This window comes from Nerophis lumbriciformis, linkage group LG37 (genome assembly GCF_033978685.3).
Source record: "Nerophis lumbriciformis linkage group LG37, RoL_Nlum_v2.1, whole genome shotgun sequence".
NCBI classification, from domain to species: Eukaryota; Metazoa; Chordata; class Actinopteri; order Syngnathiformes; family Syngnathidae; genus Nerophis; species Nerophis lumbriciformis.
This window is the reverse complement of record NC_084584.2, coordinates 973,372-989,682: the sequence shown is the minus strand read 5'-3', so window position 1 is coordinate 989,682 and position 16,311 is coordinate 973,372. Positions and strand designations below refer to the sequence as shown.

The 16,311-nt window shown below is 44.8% G+C and overlaps 2 protein-coding genes across 5 annotated transcripts in view; both read left to right on the top strand.

The window, feature by feature from the left end:
- The window catches only part of LOC133577438 (protein spire homolog 1-like), an 87,184-nt gene extending 74,273 nt beyond the window's left edge, over nt 1-12,911 (top strand). The window contains exons 14-19 of one of the 3 annotated variants that reach the window (XM_072912589.1): nt 5,171-5,308; nt 5,834-5,904; nt 6,022-6,049; nt 10,460-10,644; nt 10,712-10,957; nt 11,050-12,911. In XM_072912589.1, coding sequence (XP_072768690.1) covers nt 5,171-5,308; nt 5,834-5,904; nt 6,022-6,049; nt 10,460-10,644; nt 10,712-10,955 — 666 coding nt within the window. In that variant the 3' untranslated portion in view covers nt 10,956-10,957; nt 11,050-12,911. Of the gene's footprint in view, nt 1-5,170; nt 5,309-5,833; nt 5,905-6,021; nt 6,050-10,459; nt 10,645-10,711 lie in introns of all 3 variants that reach the window. The other 2 variants (XM_072912588.1, XM_072912590.1) reach the window with 2 other exon arrangements.
- A 1,635-nt stretch (nt 12,912-14,546) lies between these two features.
- Nucleotides 14,547-16,311, top strand: part of fam91a1 (family with sequence similarity 91 member A1) — a 51,477-nt gene continuing 49,712 nt past the window's right edge. For both annotated transcript variants that reach the window (XM_061931023.2, XM_061931022.2), the window contains exon 1: nt 14,547-14,856. In XM_061931023.2, the coding sequence (XP_061787007.1) occupies nt 14,785-14,856 (72 nt within the window). In that variant the 5' untranslated portion in view covers nt 14,547-14,784. The remainder of the gene's footprint in view (nt 14,857-16,311) is intronic.

The window sequence follows — 16,311 nt, the reverse complement described above, 5'->3', positions numbered from 1 at the left end:
AGTAAAGATGCTCACCTTCATCATCTTCTCACCTGTTTGTTGTCCACCTGATAACCAGGAAGTAGTAAAGATGCTCACCTGTTTGTTGTCCACCTGATAACCAGGAAGTAGTAAAGATGCTCACCTTCACCATCTTCTCACCTGTTTGTTGTCCACCTGATAACCAGGAAGTAGTAAAGATGCTCACCTTCATCATCTTCTCACCTGTTTGTTGTCCACCTGATAACCAGGAAGTAGTAAAGATGCTCACCTTCATCATCTTCTCACCTGTTTGTTGTCCACCTGATAACCAGGAAGTAGTAAAGATGCTCACCTTCATCATCTTCTCACCTGTTTGTTGTCCACCTGATAACCAGGAAGTAGTAAAGATGCTCACCTTCATCATCTTCTCACCTGTTTGTTGTCCACCTGATCACCAGGAAGTAGTAAAGATGCTCACCTGTTTGTTGTCCACCTGATCACCAGGAAGTAGTAAAGATGCTCACCTTCACCATCTTCTCACCTGTTTGTTGTCCACCTGATAACCAGGAAGTAGTAAAGATGCTCACCTTCACCATCTTCTCACCTGTTTGTTGTCCACCTGATAACCAGGAAGTAGTAAAGATGCTCACCTTCACCATCTTCTCACCTGTTTGTTGTCCACCTGATAACCAGGAAGTAGTAAAGATGCTCACCTTCACCATCTTCTCACCTGTTTGTTGTCCACCTGATAACCAGGAAGTAGTAAAGATGCTCACCTGTTTGTTGTCCACCTGATAACCAGGAAGTAGTCAGGAGTCATGTGACACTTTTTCATGCTCAGCTTGTTCTCCACCACCATGTTCTCCATCATGTTCTCCATCATATTCTCCATCATGTTCTCCATCATGTCCCACCACCATGTCCCACTACCATGTTCTCCATCATGTTCTCCATCATGTTCTCCATCATGTTCTCCATCATGTTCTCCATCATGTTCTCCATCATGTCCTCCATCATTTCCCACCACCATGCCCTCCATCATGTTCTCCATCATGTCCTCCATCATGTCCCACCATCATGTTCTCCATCATTTCCCACCACCATGTCCTCCATCATGTTCTCCATCATGTCCTCCATCATGTCCCACCATCATGTTCTCCATCATTTCCCACCACCATGTCCTCCATCATGTTCTCCATCATGTCCTCCATCATGTCCCACCATCATGTTCTCCATCATTTCCCACCACCATGTCCTCCATCATGTTCTCCATCATGTTCTCCATCATGTTCTCCATCATGTCCCACCACCATGTCCCACCACCATGTTCTCCATCATGTTCTCCATCATGTTCTCCATCATGTTCTCCATCATGTTCTCCATCATATTCTCCATCATGTTCTCCATCATGTCCCACCACCATGTCCCACTACCATGTTCTCCATCATGTTCTCCATCATGTTCTCCATCATGTTCTCCATCATGTTCTCCATCATGTCCTCCATCATGTCCCACCATCATGTTCTCCATCATTTCCCACCACCATGTCCTCCATCATGTTCTCCATCATGTCCCACCATCATGTTCTCCATCATTTCCCACCACCATGTTCTCCATCATGTTCTCCATCATTTCCCACCACCATGTCCTCCATCATGTTCTCCATCATGTCCTCCATCATGTCCCACCATCATGTTCTCCATCATTTCCCACCACCATGTCCTCCATCATGTTCTCCATCATGTCCTCCATCATGTCCCACCATCATGTTCTCCATCATTTCCCACCACCATGTCCTCCATCATGTTCTCCATCATGTTCTCCATCATGTTCTCCATCATGTCCCACCACCATGTCCCACCACCATGTTCTCCATCATGTTCTCCATCATGTTCTCCATCATGTTCTCCATCATGTTCTCCATCATATTCTCCATCATGTTCTCCATCATGTCCCACCACCATGTCCCACTACCATGTTCTCCATCATGTTCTCTATCATGTTCTCCATCATGTTCTCCATCATGTTCTCCATCATGTCCTCCATCATGTCCCACCATCATGTTCTCCATCATTTCCCACCACCATGTCCTCCATCATGTTCTCCATCATGTCCTCCATCATGTCCCACCATCATGTTCTCCATCATTTCCCACCACCATGTCCTCCATCATGTTCTCCATCATGTCCTCCATCATGTCCTCCATCATGTCCCACCATCATGTTCTCCATCATTTCCCACCACCATGTCCTCCATCATGTTCTCCATCATGTCCTCCATCATGTCCCACCATCATGTTCTCCATCATTTCCCACCACCATGTCCTCCATCATGTTCTCCATCATGTCCTCCATCATGTCCCACCATCATGTTCTCCATCATTTCCCACCACCATGTCCTCCATCATGTTCTCCATCATGTTCTCCATCATGTTCTCCATCATGTCCCACCACCATGTCCCACCACCATGTTCTCCATCATGTTCTCCATCATGTTCTCCATCATGTTCTCCATCATGTTCTCCATCATGTCCTCCATCATGTCCCACCATCATGCTCTCCATCATTTCCCACCACCATGTCCTCCATCATGTTCTCCATCATGTTCTCCATCATGTTCTCCATCATGTCCCACCATCATGTTCTCCATCATTTCCCACCACCATGTCCCACTACCATGTTCTCCATCATGTTCTCCATCATGTTCTCCATCATGTCCCACCATCATGTTCTCCATCATTTCCCACCACCATGTCCCACTACCATGTTCTCCATCATGTTCTCCATCATGTCCCACCATCATGTTCTCCATCATTTCCCACCACCATGTCCTCCATCATGTTCTCCATCATGTTCTCCATCATGTCCCACCATCATGTTCTCCATCATTTCCCACCACCATGTCCCACTACCATGTTCTCCACCATGTTCTCCATCATGTTCTCCACCATGTCCCACCACCATGTTCTCCATCATGTCCCACCACCATGTTCTCCATCATGCCCCAGCACCATGTTCTCCATCATGTTCCACCACCATGTTCTCCATCATGTACTCCATCATGTCTCACCACCATGTTCTCCATCATATCCCACCACCATGTAGTGGTCATGTGGCGATCATGTAGTGGTCATGTGATGATTATGTTTTGTTATGTGATGGTCATGTGATGCTCATGTTTTGGTTACTTGATGCGCATGAAAAAAATCATGTTTTGGTCATGTGATGGCCATGTGTTGGTCATGTGATGGTCATGTGTTGGTCTTGTGTTGGTCATGTGATGGTCATGTGCTGGTCATGTGATGATTATGTTTTGTTATGTGATGGTCATGTGATGCTCATGTTTTGGTTACTTGATGCGCATGAAAAAAATCATGTTTTGGTCATGTGATGGCCATGTGTTGGTCATGTGATGGTCATGTGTTGGTCTTGTGTTGGTCATGTGATGGTCATGTGCTGGTCATGTGATGGTCATGTGTTGGTCATGTGATGGTCTTGTGTTGGTCATGTGATGGTCTTGTGTTGGTCATGTGATGGTCATGTGATGGTCATGTGTTGTTCATGTGATGGTCATGTGATGGTCATGTGTTGTTCATGTGATGGTCATGTGATGGTCATGTGATGGTCATGTGTTGGTCATGTGATGGTCATGTGATGGTCATGTGTTAGTCATGTGTTGTTCATGTGATGGTCATGTGTTGGTCATGTGATGGTCATGTGTTGGTCTTGTGTTGGTCATGTGATGGTCATGTGATGGTCATGTGTTGTTCATGTGATGGGCATGTGATGGTCATGTGTTGGTCATGTGATGGCCATGTGTTGGTCATGTGTTGGTCATGTGTTGGTCATGTGTTAGTCATGTGTTGGTCATGTGATGGTCATGTGTTGGTCATGTGATGGTCATGTGATGGTCATGTGCTGGTCATGTGTTGTTCATGTGATGGTCATGTGATGGTCATGTGATGATCATGTGATGGTCATGTGTTGTTCATGTGATGGTCATGTGATGGTCATGTGTTGGTCATGTGATGGCCATGTGTTGGTCATGTGATGGTCATGTGTTGGTCATGTGTTAGTCATGTGTTGTTCATGTGATGGTCTTGTGTTGGTCATGTGATGGTCATGTGATGGTCATGTGTTGTTCATGTGATGGTCATGTGTTGGTCATGTGATGGCCATGTGTTGGTCATGTGATGGTCATGTGATGGTCATGTGTTGTTCATGTGATGGTCATGTGTTGGTCATGTGATGGTCATGTCTTGGTCATGTGATGGTCATGTGATGGTCATGTGATGGTCATGTGTTGGTCATGTGATGGTCTTGTGTTGGTCATGTGATGGTCTTGTGTTGGTCATGTGATGGTCATGTGATGGTCATGTGTTGTTCATGTGATGGTCATGTGATGGTCATGTGATGGTCATGTGTTGGTCATGTGATGGTCATGTGATGGTCATGTGATGGTCATGTGATGGTCATGTGTTAGTCATGTGTTGTTCATGTGATGGTCATGTGTTGGTCATGTGATGGTCATGTGTTGGTCTTGTGTTGGTCATGTGATGGTCATGTGATGGTCATGTGTTGTTCATGTGATGGGCATGTGATGGTCATGTGTTGGTCATGTGATGGCCATGTGTTGGTCATGTGTTGGTCATGTGTTGGTCATGTGTTAGTCATGTGTTGGTCATGTGATGGTCATGTGTTGGTCATGTGATGGTCATGTGATGGTCATGTGCTGGTCATGTGTTGTTCATGTGATGGTCATGTGATGGTCATGTGATGATCATGTGATGGTCATGTGATGGTCATGTGTTGTTCATGTGATGGTCATGTGATGGTCATGTGTTGGTCATGTGATGGCCATGTGTTGGTCATGTGATGGTCATGTGTTGGTCATGTGTTAGTCATGTGTTGTTCATGTGATGGTCTTGTGTTGGTCATGTGATGGTCATGTGATGGTCATGTGTTGTTCATGTGATGGTCATGTGTTGGTCATGTGATGGCCATGTGTTGGTCATGTGATGGTCATGTGATGGTCATGTGTTGTTCATGTGATGGTCATGTGTTGGTCATGTGATGGTCATGTCTTGGTCATGTGATGGTCATGTGTTGGTCATGTGATGGTCATGTGTTGGTCATGTGATGGTCATGTTATGGTCATGTGTTGGTCATGTGATGGTCATGTGACGGTCATGTGACGATGTGTTCCTCAGGAGGAGCTGTGCTTCCCGGTGGAGTGTGTGGTGCTGACGGTGGAGGAGGTGATGCACATCCGGCAGGTTCTGGTGAAAGCTGAGCTGGAGAAGTTCCAGCAGTACAAAGATGTTTATGCTGCCCTCAAGAAGGGGAAGGTTGAAACTTTTCTTCTTCTACTCATGTGGGACTTTCTCAATGCTAGGCAGCCGCCACTAGAGGCGCTACTGTGATAGTTCTCAATGCTTGTTGGTTAATATGTTAAAAAGTCATTAATAAATAGGTTTTCTGTATTATAAAAGGAATGATTAGTAAATGTCTTCTCATAATTGTGCATTGAGTGATATAAATACTATAATAATGTACTTTTTATTCATTTTATATTGTACTGCATGCATGCTGCTCCCAGCTATTGTATTTATTATATTTGATCAACAACAACCACCAGGGGGCAGCATTGTATTTATTATATTTGATTAACAACAACCACCAGGGGGCAGCATTGTATTTATTATATTTGATCAACAACAACCACCAGGGGGCAGCATTGTATTTATTATATTTGATCAACAACAACCACCAGGGGGCAGCATTGTATTTATTACTACAATAAATAGATGTTTGCTAGTTGAAACATATAAATGTTTTTTAAAAGTATCTAACATCACTCTCCTGTGTTTCAGCTTTGTTTCTCATGTCGAATCAAACGCTTCTCCTTCTTCACCTGGTCGTACACCTGTCACTTCTGCAAGAGGTGGGTATTTATTGTCTTCAACTGATGTATTGTGTACAGTATTTATTGTCTTTATTGTGTACAGTATTTATTGTCTTTATTGTGTACAGTATTTATGCGAAATATATTTGTGTGCAGGCCCGTGTGCTCGCAGTGCTTCACCAAGGTAGGACACGTCTTCTGACCGCCATTATTACACACTTACAACTTAGTCTGATGATTATACACCACCTACTTCATATTATCTTATGTACACCACCTACTTCATATTATCTTATGTACACCACCTACTTCATATTATCTTATGTACACCACCTACTTCATATTATCTTATGTACACCACCTACTTCATATTATCTTATGTACACCACCTACTTCATATTATCTTCAACTACCTGATGGGCCACTTCAAATGAAGCCACATTAAATGACCTGATGGGCCATGTAAAATTAAGTAGCAGGCCATGTTAAGTGAGCTGACAGGCCACAGTTAATGACTTGATGGGCCACATTAATGATGTGGCAGGCAACTTTAAATGAGCTGACGGGCCACTTTAAATGACCTGACGGGCCACATTAAATGACCTGACGGGCCACATTAAATGAGCTGACGGACCACATTGAATGAGCTGACGGGCCAATTTAACTGACCTGACGAGCCATATAAAATTAATTGGTGGGCCACATTTAAATTACCTGACGGGCTATATTAAATGACCTGACAGGCCATGTAAAATGATGTGGCAGGCCACATTAAATGAGCTGACGGGCCACATCAAATGACTTCACGGGCCATATAAAATGATGTGACAGGCCACATTAAATGACCTGATGGGCCAAATAAAAATGACTTGATGGGCCATTTAAAATGAAGTTGCAGGCCAAATTAAATGAGCTGACGGGCCACATTAAATGAGCTGACGGGCTACTTTAAATGAGCTGACGGGCCACTTTAAATGAGCTGACGGGCCACTTTAAATGAGCTGACGGGCCACTTTAAATGAGCTGACAGGCCACATTAAATGGCCTGACGGGCCATAAAAATGATGTGGCAGGCCACATTTAATGACCTGACGGGCCACATCAAATGACCTGACGGGCCATAAAATGAGGTGGCAGGCCACATTAAATAAGCTGACGGGTCAGCTTAAATGAGCTGACGAGCCCTGTTAAATGAGCTGACGGGCCCCATCAAATGACCTGCTGGGCCATTTAAAATGACGTGGCAGGCCACATTAAATGAGCTGGCAGGCCACATTAAATGAGCTGGCAGGCCAATTTAATGAGCTGATGGTCCACGTTAAATGAGCTGAGGGGCCACATTAAATGAGCTGACGGGCCACGTCAAATGACCTGACGGGCCACAACAAATGACCTGATGGGCCATGTAAAATTAAGTAGCAGGCCATATTAAGTGAGCTGACAGGCCACGGTTAATGACTTGATGGGCCACATTAAATGATGTGGCAGGCCAATTTAAATGACCTGACAGGCCACATTGAATGACCTGATGGGCCACATTAAATGAGCTGACGGGCCACATTAAATGACCTGACGGGCCACTTTAACTGACCTGACGAGCCATATAAAATTAATTGGTGGGCCACATTAAATTACCTGATGGGCTATATTAAATGACCTCACAGGCCATGTAAAATGATGTGGCAGGCCACATTAAATGAGCTGACGGGCCACGTCAAATGACATTAAATGACCTCACGGGCCATATAAAATGATGTGACAGGCCTCATTAAATGACCTGTTGGGCCATTTAAAATGAAGTTGCAGGCCAAATTAAATGAGCTGACGGGCCATTTTAAATGACCTGATGGGCCACTTTAAATGAGCTGACGGGCCACATTAAATGACCTGACGGGCCACATTAAATGACCTGACGGGCCATGTAAAATTAAGTAGCAGGCCATATTAAGTGAGCTGACAGGCCACGGTTAATGACTTGATGGGCCACATTAAATGATGTGGCAGGCTACTTTAAATGACCTGACGGGCCACATTAAATGACCTGACGGGCCACATTAAATGACCTGACGGGCTACTTTAACTGACCTGACGAGCCATATAAAATTAATTGGTGGGCCAAATTAAATGACCTGACGGGCCACATTAAATGACCTGACGGGCCATAAAATGATGTGGCAGGCCACATTAATTGACCTGACGGGCCAGATTAAATGACCTGATGGGCCACATTAAATGACCTGACCAGCCATATCAAATGACCTGACGGGCCACATCAAATGACCTGACGGGCTATGTAAAATTAAGTAGCAGGCCATATTAAGTGAGCTGACAGGCCACGGTTAATGACTTGATGGGCCACCATAAATGAGGTGGCAGGCTACTTTAAATGACCTGACGGGCCACATTAAATGACCTGACGGGCCACTTTAACTGACCTGACGAGCCATATAAAATTAATTGTTGGGCCAAATTAAATGACCTGACGGGCTATATTAAATGACCTTACAGGCCATGTAAAATGATGTGGCAGGCAACATTAAATGACCTGATGGGCCAAATAAAAATGACTTGATGGGCCATTTAAAATGAAGTTACAGGCCAATTTAAATGAGCTGAGGGGCCACTTTAAATGAGCTGACGGGCCACTTTAAATGAGCTGACGGGCCATCTTTAAATGAGCTGACAGTCCACTTTAAATGACCTGACAGGCCACATAAAATGATGTGACAGGCCACATTAAATGACCCGATGGGCCAAATAAAAATGACTTGATGGGCCATTTAAAATGAAGTTGCAGGCCAATTTAAATGAGCTGACGGGCCACTTTAAATGAGCTGATGGGCCATATTTAAATGAGCTGACAGTCCACTTTAAATGACCTGACAGGCCACTTTATATGACCTGACGGGCCATAAAAATGATGTGTCAGGCCACAATAAATGACCTGACGGGCCACTTTAAATGACCTGACGGGCCACGTTAAATGACCTGACGGGCCACATCAAATGACCTGACGGGCCATAAAATGATGTGACAGGCCACATTAAATGAGCTGATGGGCCAAATAAAAATGACTTGATGGGCCATTTAAACTGAAGTTGCAGGCCAATTTAAATGAGCTGACGGTCCAATTTAAATGAGCTGACGGTCCACTTTAAATGACCTGATGGGCCACTTTAAATGAGCTGACAGGCCACTTTAAATGACCTGAAGGGCCATAAAAATGATGTGGCTGGCCACATTTAATGACCTGACGGGCCACATTAAATGACCTGACGGGCCACATTAAATGACCTGACGGGCCACATTAAATGACCTGACGGGCCACGTTAAATGACCTGACGGGCCACATTAAATGACCTGACGGGCCACATTAAATGACCTGACGGGCCACATCAAATGACCTGACGGGCCATAAAATGATGTGACAGGCCAAATTAAATGACCTGATGGGCCAAATAAAAATGACTTGATGGGCCATTTAAACTGAAGTTGCAGGCCAATTTAAATGAGCTGACGGTCCACTTTAAATGAGCTGACGGTCCACTTTAAATGACCTGACAGGCCACTTTATATGACCTGACGGGCCATAAAAATGATGTGTCAGGCCACATTATATGACCTGACGGGCCACTTTAATGACCTGACGGGCCACATTAAATGATCTGACGGGCCACATTAAATGATCTGACGGGCCACATTAAATGACCTGACGGGCCACAACAAATGACCTGACGGGCCATAAAATGATGTGGCAGGCCACGTTAAATGAGCTGACGGGTCAGCTTAAATGAGCTGACGGGCCCCATCAAATGATTTGCTGGGCCATATAAAATGAAGTGGCAGGCCACATTAATGATCTGGCAGGCTAATTTAAATGAGCTGGCAGGCCAATTTAAATGAGTTGACAGTCCACTTTATATGACCTGACGGGCCATAAAAATGATGTGTCAGGCCACATTAAATGACCTGACGGGCCACGTTAAATGATCTGGTGGACCACATCAAATGACCTGACGGGCCATAAAATGAAGTGGCAGGCCAATTTAAATGAGCTGACAGTCCACTTTAAATGACCTGACAGGCCACTTTATATGACCTGACGGGCCATAAAAATGATGTGTCAGGCCACTTTAAATGACCTGACGGGCCACATTAAATGACCTGACGGGCCACATTAAATGACCTGGTGGACCACATCAAATGACCTGACGGGCCATAAAATGAAGTGGCAGGCCACTTTAACTGAGCTGACGGGTCAGCTTAAATGAGCTGACGGGCCCCATCAAATGACCTGCTGGGCCATATAAAATGAAGTGGCAGGCCACATTAAATGAGCTGGCAGGCCAATTTAAATGATCTGGCAGGCCAATTTAATGAGCTGATGGTCCACGTTAAATGAGCTGAGGGGCCACATCAAATGACCTGACGGGCCATAAAATGAGGTGGCAGGCCACGTTAAATGAGCTGACGGGCCATGTAAAATTAGGTGGTGTGCCACATTAAATGAGGTGGTGTGCCACATTAAATGAGGTGGTGTGCCATATTAAAGGAGGTGGTGTGTACTAAAGCCTGGTGGTGGTTGCTACCACAGATGCGTCTGCCGTCCAAGCCGTACTCCACCCTGCCAATCTACACTCTGAGTCCCAGCACCGCCCTCACAGACAACAGCACCGCCCTCACAGACAACAGCACCGCCCTCACAGACAACATGGCCGCATCTCCGGACTCGTCCAAGCAGCCGTTTGGGTCGGCCCAGAACCGGAGCAGCCTGCGCAGGTGAGTCCCCACATTCTGGTCCTGCTGGTCCTGCTGGCGCTCGCCCTCATGTCCGCACGTGTCCCAGGTTCTCCAGGGCGGCCAAAGAAGAGGACGCCCCTCTGGAGCTGGCGCTGCCCAAGGAGCTGATGGAGGACTGGGTGGTGACGGAGGTCTGTGTGGACTGCAAGAAGTTCATCACGGAGATCATCTCCTCCAGCAGGCGCAGCATCACTGCCACCTCCAAGAGGGCTCGCCTCAACCGCCGCACTCAGTCCTTCTACGTGGCCTCCACCTTCACACCCTCCAACATCACCATCCATGAGGCCTAGACCTTCTCACCATCACCCAGGCCTAGACCTTCTCGCCCAGGCCTAGACCTTCTCACCATCAGCCAGGCTTAGACCTTCTCGCCCAGGCCTAGACCTTCTCGCCATCAGCCAGGCTTAGACCTTCTCAACCAGGCCTAGACCTTCTCGCCATCAGCCAGGCTTAGACCTTCTCACCCAGGCCTAGACCTTCTCAGCATCAACCAGGCCTAGACCTTCTCGCCGAGGCCTAGACCTTCTCAGCATCAGCCAGGCTTAGACCTTCTCACCCAGGTCTAGACCTTCTCACCATCAGCTAGGGTTAGACCTTCTCAACCAGGCCTAGACCTTCTCAGCATCAACCAGGCCTAGACCTTCTCGCCGAGGCCTAGACCTTCTCAGCATCAGCCAGGCTTAGACCTTCTCACCCAGGCCTAGACTTTCTCACCATCAGCTAGGGTTAGACCTTCTCAACCAGGCCTAGACATTCTCAGCATCAGCTAGGGTTAGACCTTCTCAACCAGGCCTAGACCTTCTCAGCATCAACCAGGCCTAGACCTTCTCGCCGAGGCCTAGACCTTCTCAGCATCAGCCAGGCTTAGACCTTCTCACCCAGGTCTAGACCTTCTCACCATCAGCTAGGGTTAGACCTTCTCAACCAGGCCTAGACCTTCTCAGCATCAACCAGGCCTAGACCTTCTCGCCGAGGCCTAGACCTTCTCAGCATCAGCCAGGCTTAGACCTTCTCGCCGAGGCCTAGACCTTCTCACCATCAACAAGACCTAGACCTTTTCGCCTAGACCTTCTCACCATCAACCAGGCCTAGACCTTCTCACCATCAACAAGACCTAGACCTTTTCGCCTAGACCTTCTCACCATCAACCAGGCCTAGACCTTCTCACCATCAACAAGACCTAGACCTTTTCGCCTAGACCTTCTCACCATCAACCAGGCCTAGACCTTCTCACCATCAACAAGGCCTAGACCTTCTCACCATCAACCAGGCCTAGACCTTCTCAACCAGGCCTAGACCTTCTCACCATCATGGAGGCCTAGACCTTCTGGCCATGGACTAGTAGACCTTCTGGAAGAAAACACACCTGCACCTTGAGAATGTAGAAGCATGAGTGGAAGGAAGCCCCGCCCCCATATTGTTCTTGTCCAATACCAGCTCAGCACTCAGGAAGAACAAGTGATTGTCCTTTGTTCCAATGCACTGTAGCTCCGCCCCCTCAGGCCCCTCCCCCTTTTCTTCAACAACTATGCCAAAAATGTTGAGATTTCTCCCCAAATGAAGTTTGTGTGCCAAATGTTTTGTACAGAATGTTTTTATTTGGCTTTGGTTCCTCGGTCCTGATCAAAACCTGTACATGAATCATCTCAGATCAAAGACTTTGTCATCTTTTATGATTGTTGTTGCACTTTGTCATGCATCAAAGACCTTCTTCATGTCTGCTTGTCCATCAAAGACCTTCTTCATGTCTGCTTGTCCATCAAAGACCTTCTTCATGTCCGCTTGTCCATCAAAGACCTTCTTCATGTCTGCTTGTCCATCAAAGACCTTCTTCATGTCTGCTTGTCCATCAAAGACCTTCTTCATGTCCGCTTGTCCATCAAAGACCTTCTTCATGTCTGCTTGTCCATCAAAGACCTTCTTCATGTCCGCTTGTCCATCAAAGACCTTCTTCATGTCTGCTTGTCCATCAAAGACCTTCTTCATGTCTGCTTGTCCATCAAAGACCTTCTTCATGTCCGCTTGTCCATCAAAGACCTTCTGATCAAGGTCTAGCATGCTTTATTCTTGTTGTGGCCAAGAAAGTACAAATAAATCGATTCTTTCTTATGTTTGTTGCTTCATTTTTGAGCCATGGAAGTTGACCTTGCAGGCACTCTGGTGACCTCTGGCGGCGGAGGAAATGTACTGCACTTGACTTTGTCTTCTCAACAGTTTATGAATCATTGAGCCAAACATGTTTGATTGACAGGTGTCATCAACACTTTGACCAGTTGATCAGACAATTGGACACATAAATAAACATATTGCACAATAAGACTTATTCCATGTTTAATGTTTTCTTTCAAGTCTTTAAATTTAATAAAAAAAGTTGAGTGAAGGGGGCGTGATCCTCGATGCCACGCCCCCTCATACATATGCAAAGTCAACACGTGACTGCAGGCGGTGGCCAATCAGACTGAGTAGGAGGAGCTTGGAGGACGAAAGCGAGACACGATGAGTCCACGCATGCGCCAAGACTACGTCACTTCCTGGACCTGTGATTTTTTTTTTTTTTCTTTCTGCTGTGTGATATTTGAATGTTTTGTATGAAAATATCTTGGCTGGGAGTGAAAGAACATAAAGATTAAAAAAAAAAAAATCAGTACGTATTATCGCCACTTTTTCAATCTTTCACTCTTGTCATTCCAATCACGGACACACGGGGGCGCCACTCACTCTTTTCTTTTTAACAATTGCTCACAATTTTGCTCAGTTTTTTTTCCCCCAACGTCATTGTCAGCATATTTTGATTTAAAAAAAATGGAGTTCACAAAAATTGAAACGCATAAATTCATCAATTCAGTGTAAAGAAAAAAACACGGAATAAAGACGCACATTAACCTCCATAGAGTTGTTGACATCAAATAGGACTACGAGATAGAAATAATCATTTCATAACCTTTTTGACAGCAGATTCTTAAAAAAATGTTTTCAATCAAAAAAACAAACTCATTGTTAGCTGGTCCCGTGCGCTTCATTGACCGGAAATGACGTATGTCGCTGACAATGCTAATGTGAGCTGGTCCCGTGCGCTTCATTGACCGGAAGTGACGTAGGTTGAAAACAATGCTAATGTTCGCTCGTCCCGTGCGGCTGTTATGTACTTATTTTGATTATTATTTTGTCAACTGTTTGTAAATGTTGCGATTTATAAATAAAGGTTTGTAAAATTCAAAACATAAATTAAAAAAAACAAAGCTGGTCCCGTGCGCTTCATTGACCGGAAGTGACGTGAGTTGCAAACAATGCTAATGTTCGCTGGTCCCGTGCGGCTGTTTTTTTTACTTATTTTGATTATTATTTCTCAACTGTTTGTAAATGTTGCAATTTATAAATAAAGGTTTGTAAAATTCAAAACATAAATTCAAAAAAAAAAAAAAAAGGTCCCGTGCGCTTCATTGACCGGAAGTGACGTGTGTCGCTAAAAAGCTAATGTTAGCTGGTGCCGTGCGGCTGTTTTTTTTACTTATTTTGATTATTATTTCTCAACTGTTTGTAAATGTTGCGATTTATAAATAAAGGTTTGTAAAATTCAAAACATAAATAAAAAAAAATTTAAAAAAGGTCCCGTGCGCTTCATTGACCGGAAGTGACGTGTCTCGCTAAAAAGCTAATGTTAGCTGGTGCCGTACGGCTGTTTTTTTTTTACTTATTTTGATTATTATTTCTCAACTGTTTGTAAATGTTGCGATTTATAAATAAAGGTTTATAAAATTCCACAAAAAAAAAGAAAAAAAAAGCTGGTCTTGTGCGTTTCATTGAACGGAAGTGACGTATGTCGCTGACAATGCTAATGTTAGCTGGTCTCGTGCTCTTTATTGACCGGAAGTGACGTATCTCGCCACTCGCGTGACGAACGCCTGGTTCGAAATCCAACCCGGAAATGGACGTCCATTGCCAGGAGAAGCAGGATTTGTAAATAACAGGCGGACTTTGTGGTCTCCTCCAGTCTTGCTCGCTCATCGAGTGGCGGCGAAAAGGAGGAGGAAGAAGAAGAAGAGGAAGAAGAGGAAGAGGAAGAGAGTCGTCACCGTCTCACTGTGCTCGTGTAGCAGCTAGCTAAGGAGCTAGCTAGCGATGAACACGGACGTGGAATTCCACATCAGGCAGAATTATCCGTGGAGCAAACTTCCCGCCAACGTCAAGCAGGTAGTGTGGAAGTCCACACGGCGGACAGAGTGAGGGTGAAGCCGCCAATGTCACCCCCAACCTCTGCACTGACAGCACGGCTGTCACACACGCGGCTTTTATTTTGAAATCTGCATTGTTGTCACTAACGTAGTTGTTGTCTTCCGGCCAGAAATAACATCAAACAGTTCAGTTTAGTACAGTACAGACCAGCTTTGTTTGTGTTGTTTACATCCAGGGTCTTGGACTAGCGTTTTTTGCACTGTCTTCAAAAACAGCAGTGTTGTTTACATCCAGGGTCTTTGACTAGCATTTTTTGCATTATGTCATCAAAAACAGCAGTGTTGTTTACATCCAGGGTCTTTGACTAGCATTTTTTGCACTATGTCTTCAAAAACAGCAGTGTTGTTTACATCCAGGGTCTTGGACTAGCGTTTTTTACCCTATGTCATCAAAAACAGCAGTGTTTATTACATCAAGGGTCTTTGACTAGCATTTTTTGAATTATGTCTTCAAAAACAGCAGAGCATTGTTTACATCGAGGGTCTTTGACTAGCATTTTTTGCATTATGTCTTCAAAAACAGCAGTGTTGTTTACATCAAGGGTCTTTGAGTAGCATTGTTTCACTATGTGTTCAAAAACAGCAGTGTTGTTTACAACAAGGCTCTTTGACTAGTGTTTTTACCCCTATGTCATCAAAAACAGCAGTGTTGTTTACATCCAGGGTCTTTGACTAGCGTTTTTTGCACTATGTCTTCAAAAACAACACATCCAGGGTCTTTGACTAGCATTTTTTGCATTATGTCATCAAAAACAGCAGTGTTGTTTACATCGAGGGTCTTTGACTAGCGTTTTCCCCTATGTCATCAAAAACAGCAGTGTTGTTTAGATCAAGGGTCTTTGACTAGCATTTTTTGCATTATGTCATCAAAAACAGCAGTGTTGTTTACATCGAGGGTCTTTGACGAGCGTTTTTCCCCTATGTCATCAAAAACAGCAGTGTTGTTTACATCAAGGGTCTTTGACTAGCATTTTTTGAATTATGTTTTCAAAAACAGCAGAGCATTGTTACATTGGGGATCTTGGACTAGTGTTTTTGCACTATGTCTTCAAAAACAGCAGAGTATTGTTTGCATCCAGGGTCTTTGACTAGCGTTTTTTCCCCTATGTCATCAAAAACAGCAGTGTTGTTTACATCAAGGGTCTTTGACTAGCATCTTTTGCATTATGTCATCAAAAACAGCAGTGTTGTTTACATCAAGGGTCTTTGACTAGCGTTTTCCCCTATGTCATCAAAAACAGCAGTGTTGTTTACATCCAGGGTCTTTGACTAGCGTTTTTTTCCCCTATGTCATCAAAAACAGCAGTGTTGTTTACATCGAGGGTCTTTGACTAGCGTTTTTCCCCTATGTCATCAAAAACAGCAGTGTTGTTTACATCCAGGGTCTTTGACTAGCGTTTTTCCCCTATGTCAT